General features: G+C 47.3%; 2 protein-coding genes across 6 annotated transcripts in view; one reads left to right on the top strand and one right to left on the bottom strand.

The window, feature by feature from the left end:
* LOC137357594 (RPA-related protein RADX-like) overlaps positions 1–1,532 on the bottom strand; it is a 45,045-nt gene extending 43,513 nt beyond the window's left edge. For both annotated transcript variants that reach the window (XM_068024040.1, XM_068024041.1), the window contains exon 1: positions 898–1,532. In XM_068024040.1, coding sequence (XP_067880141.1) covers positions 898–1,492 — 595 coding nt within the window. In that variant the 5' untranslated portion in view covers positions 1,493–1,532. The remainder of the gene's footprint in view (positions 1–897) is intronic.
* LOC137357596 (sperm-egg fusion protein TMEM95-like) lies at positions 1,029–15,766 on the top strand. Of its 4 annotated transcripts, none has more exons than XM_068024047.1 (7): positions 1,029–1,436; positions 4,063–4,119; positions 4,222–4,302; positions 6,111–6,131; positions 7,781–7,861; positions 12,421–12,508; positions 15,401–15,766. In XM_068024047.1, exons 2-7 carry the CDS (start codon positions 4,080–4,082, stop codon positions 15,441–15,443), a joined length of 354 nt encoding a protein of 117 aa, XP_067880148.1. In that variant the 5' UTR covers positions 1,029–1,436; positions 4,063–4,079; the 3' UTR covers positions 15,444–15,766. The 4 variants fall into 4 exon arrangements, with proteins under 4 accessions (XP_067880148.1, XP_067880145.1, XP_067880146.1 ...); XM_068024044.1 differs by having other exon boundaries at positions 1,289–1,366; XM_068024045.1 differs by lacking the exon at positions 1,029–1,436 and adding an exon at positions 1,512–1,602.
* Positions 15,767–17,684: the final 1,918 nt, after the last annotated feature.

The raw sequence follows: 17,684 nt of genomic DNA, 5'->3' as shown, positions 1-17,684 counted from the left end.
TAGTGTTTTGATATGTCCTGAGGTTGTATGTAACGCTGTGTAAATACAAATTCTTTCTTTCAGGAGTTAGCCCAGCCAGGGTTTGTGCTCAACTCCTAATTGCTAGTTTCAAAGCAGTAACAATGGAGACCTGGGAGCTGGCTAGTAGGAAAATGAGCTATTGCATGGCACAATGAAACTCAGCAGGCACAGGATGGGAGAGATTTAATTTATACAGTCAAATGAGAATTCAATTTGACAGTAATGACCACTCACTAATAATTGTCTGCAATTATCAGCTTTAGCATTAATCTCCCTAAACATTCTATGTTGATGTGAAGGGCTACAGTCAGGCTGCATTTAGTGGTAACCATTACAGACTTAAGTCTCTCTAGAATGGAACAGTGTAATGTTAGGTGGCAGAAATTTTCATACTATGTTCACTTCAACCAAGCAATATAGTCCAGACTCTGTCCTTCTAAATTTGGATTGTTCATGCACAATCCAGACCAACACTCTTAATGCAGTACTGAGGGACTGCTGCACTGTTGGAAATGCCATCTTTCGGATGAAAAGTCAGTCCAAGGTCCCGTCTGCCCTCTCAGATGGACATAAAAGATGCTAAGGCCACTATTTCAAAGAGAAGCAGGGGTGTTCTCTTGCACGTCCGGGCCAGCATTTACCCCACACATCTGAAAACAGGACGATTTTGGTCAATATCTCATTGCTGTTTGCAGGAGTTTGCTGTGCGCAAATTGGTGGCCGCATGACCACAGTTCAGTCTGTTGGGCATGCTGCGGCGTGGTATAAATGCAAACTTTATTTTCTTCTGTGGTGAGCCCGGGATGGAAAAATGTTAGCAACTGGGCTAGAAATTTGGAATGTTCCGGACAAAAGCTCAGGACGGTACCACTTCACCTTCAAGTCGATGGGTAGGGTGCCCAGGGGGCTGTCGGTGCCAAGCTTCCCCATAATAGTTGGCACTGTCCCACAGAGGCAGGTAGTACCGCCTCTTGGCTTTGAGTGGCAGTTCTGGCCGCTGACATTGCTCCGCCCCGTTACCGAACACCTGCAGCTTCTGCACCTTCAGCCTCCTAATGGCTGGGGGCAGGGCACCGCTGCCCCGCTTAACCACCTGGGCCTCCAGGACGACGAAGAGCCGGCCGCCACCGCCAAGCCGCCTTTCGTCGTACTCCACCCCGAGGCGGATTTCCCTCAACTCGCAGCCGCAGTGCAACTCGTTGCGGCGGACCAAGGGGTTGAGCGTGGGCCGCAGAGTGGCCCGGAGGCGGCAGTGGCCGTCGGTCAGGCTCAGGTCGTACAGGTCGGGGCCGCCACCGCCGCCCGAATCTTCCAACAGTCTTCTCCCGCTCTCCGGATCCCTCGGGTATCTCTCCACCGACAACACGAACACCGGTTTCCGGCACAGCAGCGACGAGCTGAGGGACCCGAAGCCGGTGGGAGGCTCTGGGAACATAGGCCCGAATGCGCAGCGCCGCTCGCCCGCCGCCATCTTCCGCGCAGGTTGAAGCGGCCGGCAGCGCGGCGACTGCGTCATCACGTTGACACACGCACAATCGCAGCGGCGATGACGTCACGGGCACTGGTTGAGGGCAGGGCAAGGTTGGCATTGCAACCAAAGGGGGGCAAAAGAGGGGCAAATGCACCAATAGTCAACCCCAGCTCAGTGGCTGGCACTCAGTCTGGCCTCTTGAGGCAGTGGGTTTAAGTTCCACTCCTGACACTTGAGCACAATCGAGGCCAACACACCCAGTGCAGTAATGAGGGACTTCTGTATTGTGGGAGGTGTGCTCTTTTGAACAAAGCGTTAAACCCGAGGTTCTGTCTTCCCTCTCAGGTGGATGTGAAACATCCCACGGTGCTATGCCAGGAAGAGCAGGGGAGTCCTTTCCACTGTCACGGGCCAATCAACATCTCTGAAAAAACTAATCCAATCTAAAAATCTAATCATTTACCATGTTGCTGTTTGTGGGAGCTTCCTGTGCAATTTGACTACCACGTTTCTTACATTACAACGGTGACCGCACTTCAAAAGTACTTTGGCTGCAAAATGTTTTGGGATGACCCGAGGTTGGGAAAGACACTGTATAAATACAAGTTCTCCCTGTGTCTGCATGGGTTTCCTCCGGGTGTTCCGGTTTCCTCCCACATGCCAAAAGACTTGCAGGTTGATAGGTTAATCGGCTGTTATAAATTGTCCCTAGTATAGGTAGGTGGTAGGGAAATATAGGGATGTGGTAGGAATATGGAATTAGTGTAGGATAGAGATAAGGAGGCCCAAAAGAAAGAAAGAAAGAAAAAAGAGTATGGATGGGTGGTTAATGGTCGGCACAGACTCGGTGGGCCGAAGGGCCTGTTTCAGTGCTGTATCTCTAAACTAAACTAAATGCAGGTCTTACTTTTAGCAAATTTGTTAACCAAGTTCCAGCCTCTTACCAGAACTAAACATTGTAGAGATCCTCTATCACAAAGCACAAATGCATAGGGAGGTTTTCCTGTAATGCGAAGACACAACTTGGCACCAGTCATCTAAGTCTCAAATACGTGCTCGGGCCTTGGTAACATACAGTTCAATTAATGACCTAAAACAATGCCCCTATTCTGACTGAGTTCCACATCAATCAACTTGGCCAGATTCCCATAGACAACTCATCCAATGTCCTCATATCCAATGAGGGAAGTGGCTATTCTAAAACATTGTATGGAATCACAGGAGAAACAGCTGAGAGATTTGGAATTGCTGACATCAATGGTTCACTTGCTATCCTTATGACAGCATAAAAGATGGAACACTAGCAACCACCTAGCAAACCCAAAGTTAACTGATTTAATTTGAACACACACAACTAGCAACTGTTAAACTGAGCAGTTAAACTAGCTTGCAAACTCAATATTGCACTGTCCTTCACTAGTTTGACAATGAAGAAGACAGCCAGCACTGTGATGGTGACTGGCCTCTGGCTGGGTCTCATCTTGAAGGCCGAAGGTTGCATGTTCTGTGCTTTTCCACATAAAAGAATAAGGGACAGATTTCAGAAGCTGTGCGGGGAGTACGAGGTGCTGACAGGGACTACAAACTGCACCATGTACACAGATGCAGACCTGAATAAATTTCTATTTGGTGAGGTTATCTATTATAGAACAGAATCATAGAATAGTACAGCACAGAAGGAGGCCATTTGGTCCATCAAGTCTGTGCCAACACGTGAAGAGCAAATCCAGTTGGTCCCACTCTTTCCCCATAACTCTCCAATTTTTTTTTTCTCCTACAGGTATTTGTCCAATTCCCTTTTGAAGGCTACCACTACCCTATCAGGCCTGAAACGTTAACTCTGTTTCTCTCAGTTAATATATTTTCTCTCCTGTCCCCCTCCCCGTTTCCCACCCGTATATATTTGTTAGAATCACCACTGTCCATTTTAGGAAAGACTGTGTGCAAATGGTTAAACTGTAAACCAGACAAATAAAGCTATCTTAAATAAAAGTCATTATTGTTATTAATGTATTTCATTTTGTGGGGACATTAATTAGAAAAAAATTACAGTACAGAAACAGTCCATTCTCCTGTCCACGTCTGTGCTCTATCTGCCACATAGACTTGTTCCATCCGTTGGACTAGTATACAATTGGAAGGAATGGGAAAGGACTTGGTTCCATTGAAATTCCATATAATAGGAGGGAAAGGGTTTTGTTTATTGGAATTTTGTATAATGGCAGTGAAAAGGAAGTAGTTTGGTCTGTTGGGATTCTATCCAATGGAAGTGAATGAGAAGGGGTTTAGACAATTGAAGTTCTAAGCAATGGGAATGAGTGGAACAGGGTAATCCACTGTGTTGCATCCAATGGGATTGAATGAGAAGGGATTTAGTTTACTGGGATTCTGTGGGAGTGAATGGGATGTTTTTAGTCTATTGACACTCTATAATGGCAGGAAAAAGGTGTCATCCATTGAGATTTTATATAATGGGAAGAGATTTGTCCCTGCAATCTATGTTTGGACAAGGCAAGTTAGCAGTGAACGGATTCACATTCACATCTAATACTGTTTCTTTTTCCGCCCAGATGAAGTGTTGGTTGACATGATCTCAGAAAAGGTACATCGGGTTCTACGAGTTATAGGTAGCCACGTTTATTCTTCTGCCTGTATATTACAATATATTACTAGTCCAGAGAAGGACTAAATAATGTCACAACCTCTGCCATGTGCAACTATCTCCACAGAGATCAACCAGACCCTGACAGATCTGCCCATCTTTTGGAACTGGCTCTATGAAGTAAAGCTTCCAAAATTGACCCAAGAGGGTGAGAAGACATTTGCTATTATTATTTTTTAATGATTATTGTAGTCCATTCATGGGTTAAATGCTGCCCTGAGGGCATGTCCTAATTCAAGTCTCATACATGAGCCATTCACTAGACAAGAATCACTGAGGTGGTATCTGTTGCCTTCCTCATTTCTTTTTAAGCTTCAGAGGACCTTCTCTGCATTTGCATCAACCAAAGCTAAAGACCTTCTCCTAATCATTACGGGGGCGGAGGGGGCTTAACCATCGACATTCATCAGACCCAAATGAAACCGCTGACGTCAACCCAGTATTGGGAGCCGGTGCTACATTATGTGCTTGCTGGGGCAGCGTCAGAGGTGGTGGTCACTTGTCCGGACACTGATTCCCTCACCACTGGATGTTAACCTAGCATTAACAGTGTCAGCTGTGGCTCATTGGGTAGTACTCTCAACTCAGAAGGTTGTGAGTTCAAATCCCACTTCAGAGACAAAATCAAGGCCCACACTCCCAGTACAGTACAGAGAGTGTGCTACATTGTTGGAAGTATTGTCCTTTAGATGAGGCATTAAACTGAGGCCCTGTTTTCCCTCTCAGGTGGATGTAAAAGATCCCGTGGCCACTATTTTAAAGAGCAGGCGAGTTCTCTTTGGTGTCCTGGACAACATTTGTCCCTCAACCAGCACCACCAAAAATAGATTATCTAGTCACTTATCTCATTGCTGTTTGTGGGAGCTTGCTGTGTACAAATCAGCAGTTCCCTACATTACTACAGTGACCGCACTTCACAAAGTTCTTCATTATCTGCGAAGCATTTTGGGATATCCTGAAGTTGTGAAAGGTGCGGTATCAATGCAAGACTGTCCTCAAATTTAGGGAAGGAAACAGTGGGCGACACAGTGGCGCAGTGGTTAGCACCGCAGCCTCATAGCTCCAGCGACCTGGGTTCAATTCTGGTTACTGCCTGTGTGGAGTTTGCAAGTTCTCCCTGTGACTGTGTGGGTTTCTGCCGGGTGCTCCGGTTTCCTCCCACCGCCAAAGACTTGCAGGTTAACAGGTAAATTGGCCATTATAAATTGTCCCTAGTGTAGGTAGGTGGTAGGGAATATGGGATTAATGTAGGATTAGTATAAATGGGTGGTTGTTGGTCAGCACAGACTCGGTGGGCCAAAGGGCCTGTTTCAGTGCTGTATCTCTCTATGACAATGAAAATTCTTGGGGGCATAGGTCTAGGCTGTTTCAGGCACACATGTTGAATGGTGGCAAAATTACAGGAGACATGTTCCCTGAATTACCCATATGCTGTTCTGGCAGCACCAAACTCACTGGTAGTAAACCTGAGCTCATTCAAAGCTCTGATGCCTATATCTCAACTTGTTTACCCATGGCTGACCTACATTGGCTCCTAGTCCAGAAATGCCTCAATTTTAAAATTCTCATCCTTGTTTCCAAATCCCCCGATGCCTTCACCCTCCCTATCTCTGGAACTTCATCAATCCCTACAAATCTCTGGATCCCTCCAATTCTGGCCTCTCTGCGCATTCTTGATTTCCTTCGCTCCACCATTGGTGGCCGTGCCTTCAACTGCCTGGGTCCTAAGCTCTGCAACTCCCTCCCTAAACCTCTCCACCTCTCTCCTCCTTTAAAACGCTCCTTAAAATCTATCTGTTTGCCCAAACTTTTAGTCACCTGTGGCATCTCCTTCTGTGACTCGGTTTGTTTTGCTAATGCTCCTGTGAAGCACCTTAGGATATTTCAGTATGTTAAAGCTGATATAGAAATGCAAGCTCTTGTTGTTGATAAAACCTTCCTTTCTTTTTTCTGCAGCCATGTGTGCCCCCAAATGCAGTGAGTACAACCTACCCACCTCTTAAAAACTGTAGCTGTTAGTGTTCAATAAAGCCCATCAGTTATGGAGTGGCTTGTCCGGCAGGTCATGATTTAAAACCCCCGCTGTGGAAACATGTCGAACTGAATTCAATGGGAAATTCAATGCACGTAGGGCAATTTTGTTTCCACTCTGCCCAATTTGAATCAACGGGGACTAATAATGGTATTGGGGGGAGTGGGGGGGGGGGGGGGGGGTAAAACCCAGTGTTTAACTTGATCCTGTGGGATTCCTGCCCAGTGAGTTCAGTTAAAATTGACATCACCACCCCCTCACAGTACAGTGTGGGAGAAAATTGACGCCACCACCCCCTCGTGCACATTGTGGGCTAAAGTCCCCTAGGTTTAATCCCTGCTCTGTATGGAATGTTTTAATGGGATCCTTTGACCCTTCGACTCCCATGGAGCGAAAATGGAAGCTTCGCTCCCTTGTGAAAGCTTATTTTTTTTCGAATTGCCTCACTTTCCCAGTTAGGTTAGATACTCGAAAATGAAAAAATTGCAGGGCAATAAAGAAAGAGCAAAAGGGGGTGGGACTAATTAGATCGCACTTTCAAAGAGCCGGCATAAGTACGATGGACTGAATGGCCTCCTGCTATGTTGTAGGATTCTTATCCTAGCTTGAGTCACGGTAATGGTCAGCGTCCCCAGCCAATAGTGCAAGGTAATTGGCCACAACCAGGAGCCAAAGATCAGTTCCCCGCCATTTAACTCCTCCAGTGGCACCCTGTCATGTGTACTTGCCGGGAAGCAGTGGGGGGTGGGTGTGATGGATGTGACGGAAGTGACAGACTCCTGCTCCCTTTGTCCCTGATCCCAGGCTCCCCCCATGGCCTGACTTAGAACCAGGGGATTTATCACAAGGGGAGAAAGGGCATCCGATTGTTACTCTGCTGTCGAACTAAAGCAAAATCTGAAATAAAAACAACAAACGCTGCGAAACCAGAGTTGCCAACTAGGATTGCCCTAGAGTCTCCAGGACTTGACGATTAATCTGTTGGGCACTGCTGTGAGCAAAAATGTGACGAGAAATAAAAATCTTGAAAAGGCTGTTTGACTGAGTGGGTTGGTTGAAGGCAGGTGGCCATATGATGAAACCTCCAGGAATATAAAAGCAGAGTTGGAAACCCCTATGGGAAACACTCAGTTGGTCAGGCAGCATCAGTGGAGAGAGAAACAAGAGATGGCCTGGGGGCGGAGTGGAAGGTGGAGGGGGAGGAGTCCCATGGAATCGGGTGGAACCCCGGTTTTACAGCCTACCTGATATTGACTTCAAATGGAGGGTAAAATCAGGTGGGTGTAAAATCAGGGTCGCACCTAACCCCACTGGGGTTAAAACTGCACCTCCCCCTCCCCACCTCAGTTAACTCCTCTTTCCCTCTCCTTGGCTGCCTCCTGAGCTGCTGAGTGTTTTTCTCCAACACTGCCTAGCTTATATTTCCTGTCCTGTGGTCCAGTGCAGACTGTCGCTCGGACAGTCAGGGTGGGGAGGGGGCATTGGGGGCTGGTAGGTGTCTGGCAATTCGACAGCAGAAACCCCCGCCCCCCCCCCCCCCCCCCTGCAGTTTCTGGCTGTTGTTGATCTTGTGCTGCATTCCGTGTCTATCCAGGGGATTCGACGACAGTTATAAACTGCACCACATGTCTGGAGGTGAATGTCAACTGCTGGAGCATGAAGACCTGCTGGCCGAGTGAGTAATCTCCACCCCATCCCCACCCCTTTGTTGTGGATCAAAACACAGAGCCGCAGTTTCCCCAAATACTGAGGAGATGGCGAGGCCTGGGTTTTCACTGGCGGGGGTGGGGGGAGGGAGGAGGCGGGACAGAAGGAGTGGACATCTAGAGGTGAGCGACTGCAACTGGGGACCCATGTGAATGCTCTCAGGGGTACAGACATAGGGAAAGCAGCTACCACCTTTGGCCAACTCACAAAACGCACATAGGATAACACCAAGCTGACCCTTAGGACCAAGCTGGTGGTTTATAAGGCCTGTGTTCTCAGCACCTTGCTGTATGGCTGTGAAACATGGGTGACTTACAGCTACCAGGAAAAGAAGCTCAATAATTTCCATCTTCACTGTCTGCGGCACATTATGGGTATATCCTGTGTTATGAAGGTGCTTCTATACTTTTTGTTAAGTTTTTTTTGAGGACTCATATTTAAATTGTGGAGATGGATTCATAGGAAGGCTGAAGATTTTATAAATGCTGGACTTTGTTTTGTTGTTGACAGTTCACTGAAAGGACGCCGAGATGTCATTTGAAAACAACCTTTGCTGGAAATCATGTGCTTTAAGCTCAATAAACAACAGAAACCTTGGTGACCTGGGGAAGATGTTTACAGAGAAGCCACATGTCAAGGTTTATGGAGGTCAGAAGGTTGACTTTCTGTTTGTGGTTTTGCTTCTGAGATATCGTTTTGAGGACAGTTGGTGTTTTGCCTGCCAAGGAGAAAGAAACCGCAGCTCATTTTGCCTGCACCTCTCTAAGAGACCCTGAGAAGACCAGTGTGTCAGTTCCCCTTTCCTCCTGTCTTTGGAAAAACACTGCCATTCAAGTGTGGGTTGGCTGAAACTCCTAATGCCACATGTCTCCTGGAAAGCCTACCAGACGATTTCTTGACATCTCCAGAACGATTTGCTTCTGAAAATATCCCAGTGGCCCGTCTCCGTGTACCCGGATGCCAGACCAAAAGGGACAACTGACTGCTTTCCCTATCTTCTCTTTGGTTCTTCAAGAATTAGCAAGTATTTGGCCAAAGTATTTTTTTTGGTCCTTTTTTGTAACAGACCTCTGCAGAGAGAATTTCTGGGTTTTTTCAGTGTTTGTGTGAGTGTTTTGTGTGGGGAAATTAAAAAGGGAACTTTCGTATTTCAATCTGTGTGTTAATGCTTTGCTTTGTTACTGGATAAGTCTTGGTTGATAATAAACTGTTAATTCTGATGTTTATTAAAGCAACCTGGTTGGTGTATTTTATTCTGGAATAAAGAGTAGAGTATATGATTGACCGAATCGGTAACTGGGTAAACATTTTAAAAATATGTTATGACCTGCGGAGAAGTGGGACTAGAAAAGACAGTGCACTCCTTCCACCTCAGTCATAACACCTGGCAGGACCTAATCACAAATGTAGGAGTCCTCTCAAAGGCAGAACTCCCAAGTGTGTTGGCACTAATCAAACTGAGGCAACTTCGGTGATCGGACACGTACATAGGATGGAACACGGTCACATACCCAAGGACCTTCTGTATGCTGAGGTAGCCAGGTCCAGACGACCAGTGGAGTACCCAAGCTCCGCTTCAAGGAAGCTTGCAAGCGTGACATGAAGGCCCTAAATGTCGAGTATCGCATCTAGGAGACACTAGCTGGCGAAAGAGGGAAATGGCAACACATCCTGTGGACTGGTATGCACTACTGTGGTAACCAGTAGCTTCAGCAGCTTGGCAACAGGCGTCAACATTAAAAACGTCACTTGGCAGCTTCACATGTGGCACTTGTGACAACCTGCCTCTCAAGGATTGGTCTTCACGGCCATCAGAAAATGTGCACCAGGCGAAGACACCCCACCTAAATGGATTGTTTGCTGCCTGTCCATCATCTTTTGCAGATGGAAGGATGCCAGCCAGGTTGGGAGGTGTGGGGGAGGGGATGGTGGTGGGTGAAAGAGAAGCTTTTGGAATGATCTGGAGCAAGGAGAAGACTATCAGAAGGGATTTTTTGAGGGATGGGGGGGTGAAGAAGACTATCGGAAGGGATTGGGGGTGAAGAAGACTATCGGAAGGGATTGGGGTGGAGAAGACTATCGGAAGGGATTGGGGTGGAGAAGACTATCGGAAGGGATTGGGGGTGGAGAAGACTGTCAGAAGGGATTGGGGGTGGAGAAGATTATCGGAAGGGATTGGGGGGTGGAGAAGACTATCAGAAGGGATTGGGGGTGGAGAAGACTATCGGAAGGGATTGGGGGGGTGGAGAAGACTATCAGAAGGGATTGGGGGTGGAGAAGACTATCGGAAGGGATTGGGGGCGGCGAAGACTGTCAGAAGGGATTTGGGGGGTGGAGAAGACTATCGGAAGGGATTGGGGGTGGAGAAGACTATCGGAAGGGATTGGGGGGTGGAGAAGACTATCGGAAGGGATTGGGGGTGGAGAAGACTATCGGAAGGGATTGGGGGGTGGAGAAGACTATCGGAAGGGATTGGGGGGTGGAGAAGACTATCGGAAGGGATTGGGGGTGGAGAAGACTATCGGAAGGGATTGGGGGTGGAGAAGACTATCGGAAGGGATTGGGGGGTGGAGAAGACTATCGGAAGGGATTGGGGGTGGAGAAGACTATCGGAAGGGATTGGGGGTGGAGAAGACTATCAGAAGGGATTGGGGGTGGAGAAGACTATCGGAAGGGATTGGGGGGTGGAGAAGACTATCGGAAGGGATTGGGGGTGGAGAAGACTATCGGAAGGGATTGGGGGTGGAGAAGACTATCAGAAGGGATTGGGGGTGGAGAAGACTATCGGAAGGGATTGGGGGTGGCGAAGACTGTCAGAAGGGATTTGGGGGGTGGAGAAGACTATCGGAAGGGATTGGGGGTGGAGAAGACTATCAGAAGGGATTCGGGATGGAGAAGACTATCAGAAGGGATTGGGGGTGGAGAAGACTATCAGAAGGGATTGGGGGTGGAGAAGCCTATCGGAAGTGATTGGGGGTGGAGAAGCCTATCGGAAGTGATTGGAGGGGTGGAGAAGACTATCGGAAGGTATTGGGGGGGTGGAGAAGCCTATCGGAAGGGATTGGAGGGGTGGAGAAGACTATCGGAAGGGATTGGGGGTGGAGAAGACTATCAGAAGTGATTGGGGGGTGGAGAAGACTATCAGAAGGGATTGGGGGGATGGAGAAGACTATCGGAAGTGATTGAGGGGTGGAGAAGACTATCAGAAGGGATTGGGGGGATGGAGAAGACTATCGGAAGTGATTGGGGGGGTGGAGAAGACTATCAGAAGGGATTGGGGGATGGAGAAGACTATCGGAAGTGATTGGGGGGTGGAGAAGACTATCAGAAGGGATTGGGGGGTGGAGAAGACTATCGGAAGGGATTGGGGGGGGGGTGGAGAAGACTATCAGAAGGGATTGGGGGATGGAGAAGACTATCGGAAGTGATTGGGGGGTGGAGAAGACTATCAGAAGGGATTGGGGGGTGGAGAAGACTATCGGAAGGGATTGGGGGGGGTGGAGAAGACTATCAGAAGGGATTGGGGGGATGGAGAAGACTATCGGAAGTGATTGGGGGGGTGGAGAAGACTATCAGAAGGGATTGGGGGGTGGAGAAGACTATCGGAAGTGATTGGGGGGGTGGAGAAGACTATCAGAAGGGATTGGGGGGTGGAGAAGACTATCGGAAGTGATTAGGGGGGGTGGAGAAGACTATCAGAAGGGATTGGGGGGATGGAGAAGAATATCGGAAGTGATTGGGGGGGCGGAGAAGACTATCAGAAGGGATTGGGGGGGTGGAGAAGACTATCGGAAGTGATTGGGGGGGTGGAGAAGACTATCAGAAGGGATTGGGGGGGCGGAGAAGACTATCAGAAGGGATTGGGGGGATGGAGAAGACTATCAGAAGTGATTGGGGGGGTGGAGAAGACTATCAGAAGGGATTGGGGGGTGGAGAAGACTATCAGAAGGTATCGGGATAGGGGAGATGGTTCTGAGCAGGGTCTGAGAAGGAGGGGGAGGCCTGATACAATGGCTGCCCAAGGCCTGGAAGAGCATCCCTGATGCACAAAGAAACCTAAACTCACCTTCTAGCCCAGGATCCATCTCCCGATGGGTTCGCCTGATGGAAGAGCTATTGATACACCCCCGACTCCCACCCCCTCCCGGGTCCACCCACATGATCACTCCTTAGGTTGGAATTGCAGATCGGAGGCTCATGGCGGGAAGGCCGCGGGATAGGAGGCGCTACGGTAGTGTTCGGGCAGAAATGAAGGTTTCAATGCCCTCAGGCTAACCATCTGGGCTCCCTGCCACCCAACACTGCATATGGTGGATTGGCCATACCTGCAAACCCCTTTCCCCCCACCACCTCAAATAGTCGAATAGGCCAAGGTACTCAAGATGCTTTGCCTCAGGGCTACTGGGAGTGGGCAGGGGGAATGGGACTAATCGGATAGGCTCTTTCAAAGCTTTCACAGGCAAGATGGGTCGAACGACCTCCATCTGTGCTGTAAGATTCTAATAATTCATCTTGTTCTTTCAACAGACTGGTTAGATCTGAATGAATCCATTTATCTGATTATCGGTCTGTCAACAGGTTCGATTTTGATTGGTTGCATTACGCTTATTTTCGAGTAAGTTAATAAAAGATTACCATAGCATTACCTAGAATTTGCAGAAACAGGCCATTCAGCCCAACTGGTCTGTGCTGGTGTTACATGAGCCTCCTCCCACCTTCCTCTTCATCTCACCCTCCAACAAAACCTCCTATTCCTTTCTCGTGTGTTTATCTAGCTTCCCCTTAAATCAATCTATGATTAACTGCCTCTGAATCATTTCTCTCTATAATATACAACATGTTCAGATTAAACCCAACAAAAATGAGGGAGGGGACAAAGAGGTCAGACACAAATAAATCCACAGCCCTCTTGAAGGTGAATTAAAACTGTCACTACAAACTGGGAAGGCTCTAGGTTCAATCCACAGCCTGCGCTGAATTAACTGATTTTAACCAATAGTTGGGATGCTGTAAGTTAAAAAAAAAATCTCTCAGATGCTCATCCCATCCTTGTTTTCAAATCCCCCCATGACGTTGCCTCTCCTTATCTCTGTAAACTTCTCCAGCCCACAAGTCTGCAAGATCACTGAGCACTTCCAATTCTGGCCTCACGAGCACCCCAATTTTAATCGCTGCATGATTGTCGGCTGTGCCTTCAGTTGCCTGGGCCCTAAGCTCTGGAATTCTCTCCCTAAACCTCTCTATCTCTCTCTCCTCCTTTCAGACGCTTCTTAAAACCGACCTCTTTGACCAAAGCTTTTGGTCACCTGTCCTAATATCTCCTTATGTAGCTCAGTATCAAATTTTGTTTTATAACGTTCCTTTGAAGCCCCTTGGGCTATATAGAGGCGCTATATAAATCTGAATTGTTGCTATTGTCGCCGGCAAGGATGGCATTTATTGCCCATCCCTTAGTTTATCTTGAGAAGGTAGTGGGCTTCTTCTTACACTCCTGGTAGCAATTTTATGCAATTGAGTGTTTTGCTTGGCCCACCCCAGAGGGCGGTTAAGAGTCAACCAGGTTGAGAGTGGGACAGGAGGCACATTGTAGGCCAGTGCTGTAACAGTACTATGTGAATCAGTTTAGCCAGTCTCAATTCAGTCCTTACTGTTCATGGGCACAAACATTTCAGTACTGGTGATGCGGGACATGGAAGGCTGTCAGGCTGGTGGAATAGAGGTGCTCCTCTAAGGTTGGGGCAGAGTGTACAGGGAGCTTTTACTCTGTATATAACATCTGTTCTGGGAATGTTTGATGGGACAGTGTAAAAGAAGCTTTACTCTGTATCTAACCTGTGTTGTATCTGTTCTGGGAATGTTTGATGGGACAGTGTAGAGGGAGCTTTACTCTGTATCTAACCCCGTTTTTTTTTTTGATGGGGCCAATGTAGAGGGAGCTTTACTCTGTATCTAACCCCGTGCTGTCCCTGTTCTGGGAATGTTTGATGGGGACAGTGTAGAGGGAGCTTTACTCTGTATCTAACCTGTGTTGTATCTGTTCTGGGAATGTTTGATGGGACAGTGTAGAGGGAGCTTTACTCTGTATCTAACCCCGTTTTTTTTTTTGATGGGGACAATGTAGAGGGAGCTTTACTCTGTATCTAACCCCGTGCTGTCCCTGTTCTGGGAATGTTTGATGGGGACAGTGTAGAGGGAGCTTTACTCTGTATCTAACCTGTGCTGTATCTGTCCTGGGAATGTTTGATGGGGACAGTGTAGAGGGAGCTTTACTCTGTATCTAACCCCGTGCTGTACCTGTCCTGGGAGTGTTTGATGGGGACAGTGTAGAGGGAGATTTACTCTGTATCTAACCCCGTGCTGTACCTGTCCTGGGAGTGTTTGATGGGACAGTGTAGAGGGAGCTTTACTCTGTATCTAACCCCGTGCTGTACCTGTCCTGGGAATGTTTTTTCAATTTCCACCACTAGCACTGTTCCCCTTGAGCACAAAAGATTCATGTTGATAGAAAAAGAAATGAAAAATAATTACTCTCATAAAACATTTACAGCCCATCAGAGTCCTTGAAACTTCTCTGTATTTAACAGTCCCGTGTTTCACATTTAAGGGAATTTAACTCTGGCATAAATCTCAATATATTTGAAAGTGAGTTCCAATCCAAACCCTTTGCTAATGCATCGACCAGTCTCATCTTTTAAAGGAGTGTGGAGCACAGCTCAAAGGCTGACTGTAGTCTGGGAGCAGTCACTGTGAGATAGTAAACCTCCTGTCCTCCATCACATCACAGTCCTTCCCCTTTTTGTTATTTTCTTGCCCCACCTCCAAATTTTTCCCTGGCTCTCTACTTAAAAACTAATCATCTCTAGTATCATCCTTGGCTCAACAGGTAACATTCTCACCTCCGAATCAGAAAGTTATGGGGTCAAGTGCCGCAACAGAGACTTGAGTGCACAATCCAAGCTGATAATCCCAGTACAGCACTGAGGGAATGCTACACTGTCAGAGGTACTGCTTTTTGGATGAGACATTAAACTTGGGCTCAGTCTGCCCTCTCAGGTGAACATAAAATATCCCAAGGCATTATTCAAGGAGGAGCAGGGGAGTTCTCCCCAGTGTCCTGGGGCCAATATTTATCCCTCAACCAACATCACTAAAAACAGATTATCTGGTCATTATGACATTGCTGTTTGTGGGATCTTGCTGTGCACAAAATGGCTGCCAAGTTTCCTACATTACAACAGTGACTACACTTCAATAAAGTGCTTCACTGGCTGTAAGGCACTGTGGGACGTATTGAGATTGTGAAAGGTGCTATAGAAATGCAAGTCTTTCTTTCTGACAAATGTCATTAGCCTGCCACGTTAACTCTATTTCTCTCTCTCCACAGCTGCTGCCTGACCCACTCAGTGTTTTCCATCATTTATATTTTTATTTCAGATTTCCAGCACCCACAAGGTTTTTCCTTTGTTTCATAATAAACTTCCCATTTTTACTAAAATTATCTCAACAGATCAAGGAAGTTACGAGATCAGGCAGATGAAGAGGATGGATAGAGGGCTGAGTTTTAGACACACAGGCTGTGCGCCTCAGAATCAAGTGGCAACGTAAAAGTGCAACATACGAACAGGTTACGATGCTGTTCCGTTGAATAAATCCCAATTCACTGTTGTTAAATCACGTAGTACACTCGTAGGAACGTTAGACTTGTTTGAATCTAGGCTCAATTCACAGGTCAGTTGTGGAACTCGAGCAAGAGGTTATTACATTATCGATATTGTGAAGAGCACGTGGCCGTAGATCTGCTATTGCCTGATAATATGCCTCTGCTCATCTTATCGTGTACTGACTGTAATCTTCAAACTCCACAATAAATGAAATGATACAATATGTTTACTGGCAGTGTTTATTTGATATATAGAGTGGGGGTGTGACTATTGAGAGGGGATGCGCTATGGAGAGTTAGAGTAGTGGCTCCTGCTACCCTCGGGGGATTGAAGGGCGATTTTGGGTTTATGAGGAAGAAAAGTCTTGTGTTTATATAGTACCTGCACAATCTCAGGATGTCCCAAAGCACTTTACAGCCAACAAAGTACTTCTGAACTGTAGTCACTGTTGTAATTTAGGAAACGCAGCAGCCAATTTGGGTAGGAATGGAAAGAAACTCGATTGTTTTCTCACTTCTAGATTGCACTATTCCAATGGTCTCCTGCTTGACCACCCACTTTCCACCCTCAGTAAACTTCAGCTCGTGCAAAAACTCTGCTGCCTGTATCCTAACTTACACAAAGTCCCATTCGTCCCTCTGCTCACATTGGCTCCCAGTCTGGCAACACCTCGATTTTAAAATTCTCATCCTTGTGTTCAAATACCTCCATGGCCTCGCCCCCTCCCTATCTCCATAACCTTACAACCCTCCGAGGTCTCTGCGCTGCTCCTACTCTGGCCTCTTGTGCATCCCCAATCTTCATCGCCCCATCATTGGCAGCCACGCCATCAGCTGCCGAGGCCTGAAGCTCTGGAATTGCCTCTCTGAACCTCTCTGCCTCTCTCTCCTTCTTTAGGATGCGCCTGACCAAGCTTTTGGTCACCTGACCTAATATCTCAGTGTCTAATTTTGATATGAACTAAATGGTACAATTTTAAAGGGAGTGCAAGAACAGAGAGACCTGGGAGGTGTGTATGCACAAATTTTTGAAAGTGTAGGCTAAGTTGAGAATTCTGTGAAAAAAGCATGTGGGATCCTTTATTGATAAAGTACAAAAGCAACAAAGGTATGCTAAACCTTTATAAAGCACTTGTTAGACCTCAGCTGGAGCAATATGTCCAATTCTGGACTGAAAGGGCAGTGGAAGCAGATTCAATTGTAACATTCAAACAGAATTAGATATATATTTGACGGTAAAAAATTTACAGGGCGATGGGGCAAGAGCAGGTGAGTAGGATTAATTAGACAGCTCTGCCAGACAGCGGCCAATGGACTTCCTTCTGTGCTGTGTGACTCTATGATTTTAATGATCCTGTGCAGAGTCTTGACATGTTTTTAACTCTGCTAAAGGCGCTACATAAATGCAAGTTTTTGTTGTTAACTACTTCCTAAGATTTAATTTTGATGCTGCAGTATCTCACCATTGCCACAAGATGGTCCTGTGGCACAGAAAGAGTGAAAAGGTTAGCTTCCTCAGGGAAGTGGCAGAATTTCAAGCTCCCGATCTCTGCGTGTTGCCTTGACTATGAGTGTTGTGAAGCTATATAGTTACCTTAGGCAAGCCCAACCTTGTACTCACCCAGTGTTTACACACACGTGCACGCTCTCTAGCATTGTTGGGAACCTTGGTTGAATTTTCCTCTCCCAAACATGGAGGCCACTGTAGCAATTGTCGTCCCGTACGCGATAGCCGACTCAGCACAGTCTGGGAAATGAACACGGCTCCTTCTAATTTACAGGCTGAGTACCATAGTTGTGGCTCAGTGGAGAGCCATTTCGAACCTCTGAGTCAGAAGGCCGTGGGTTCAGATTCCACTCCAGAGACTTCAGCACAAAATCTAGTCTGACACTCCCAGCGCCAGTACCGAAGGATTGCTGCACTGTCGGAGGGTCAGTACTGAGGGAGTGCTGCACTGTCGGAGGGTCAGTACTGAGGGAGTGCTGCACTGTTGGAGGGTCGGTACTGAGGGAGTGCTGCACATGCAGAGGGGCAGTACTGAGAGAGTGCTGCACTGTTGGAGGGTCAGTACTGAGGGAGTGCTGCACTGTCAGAGGGGCAGTACTGAGGGAGCGCTGCACTGTCAGAGGG

Source organism: Heterodontus francisci, chromosome 48, assembly GCF_036365525.1.
Source record: "Heterodontus francisci isolate sHetFra1 chromosome 48, sHetFra1.hap1, whole genome shotgun sequence".
NCBI lineage: Eukaryota > Metazoa > Chordata > Chondrichthyes > Heterodontiformes > Heterodontidae > Heterodontus > Heterodontus francisci.
The sequence above is the reverse complement of the archived record's forward strand: the minus strand, read 5'-3'. Positions and strand labels throughout refer to the sequence as shown.

Coding starts and splice junctions, on each gene's coding strand:
- LOC137357596 (XM_068024047.1), top strand. CDS start 4,080: ATGATCTCAGAAAAGGTACATCGGGTTCTACGAGTTATAG. Junction 7,862..12,420: donor CATGAAGACCTGCTGGCCGA/GTGAGTAATCTC, acceptor TTCTTTCAACAG/ACTGGTTAGATCTGAATGAA. Junction 12,509..15,400: donor TGCATTACGCTTATTTTCGA/GTAAGTTAATAA, acceptor TTATCTCAACAG/ATCAAGGAAGTTACGAGATC.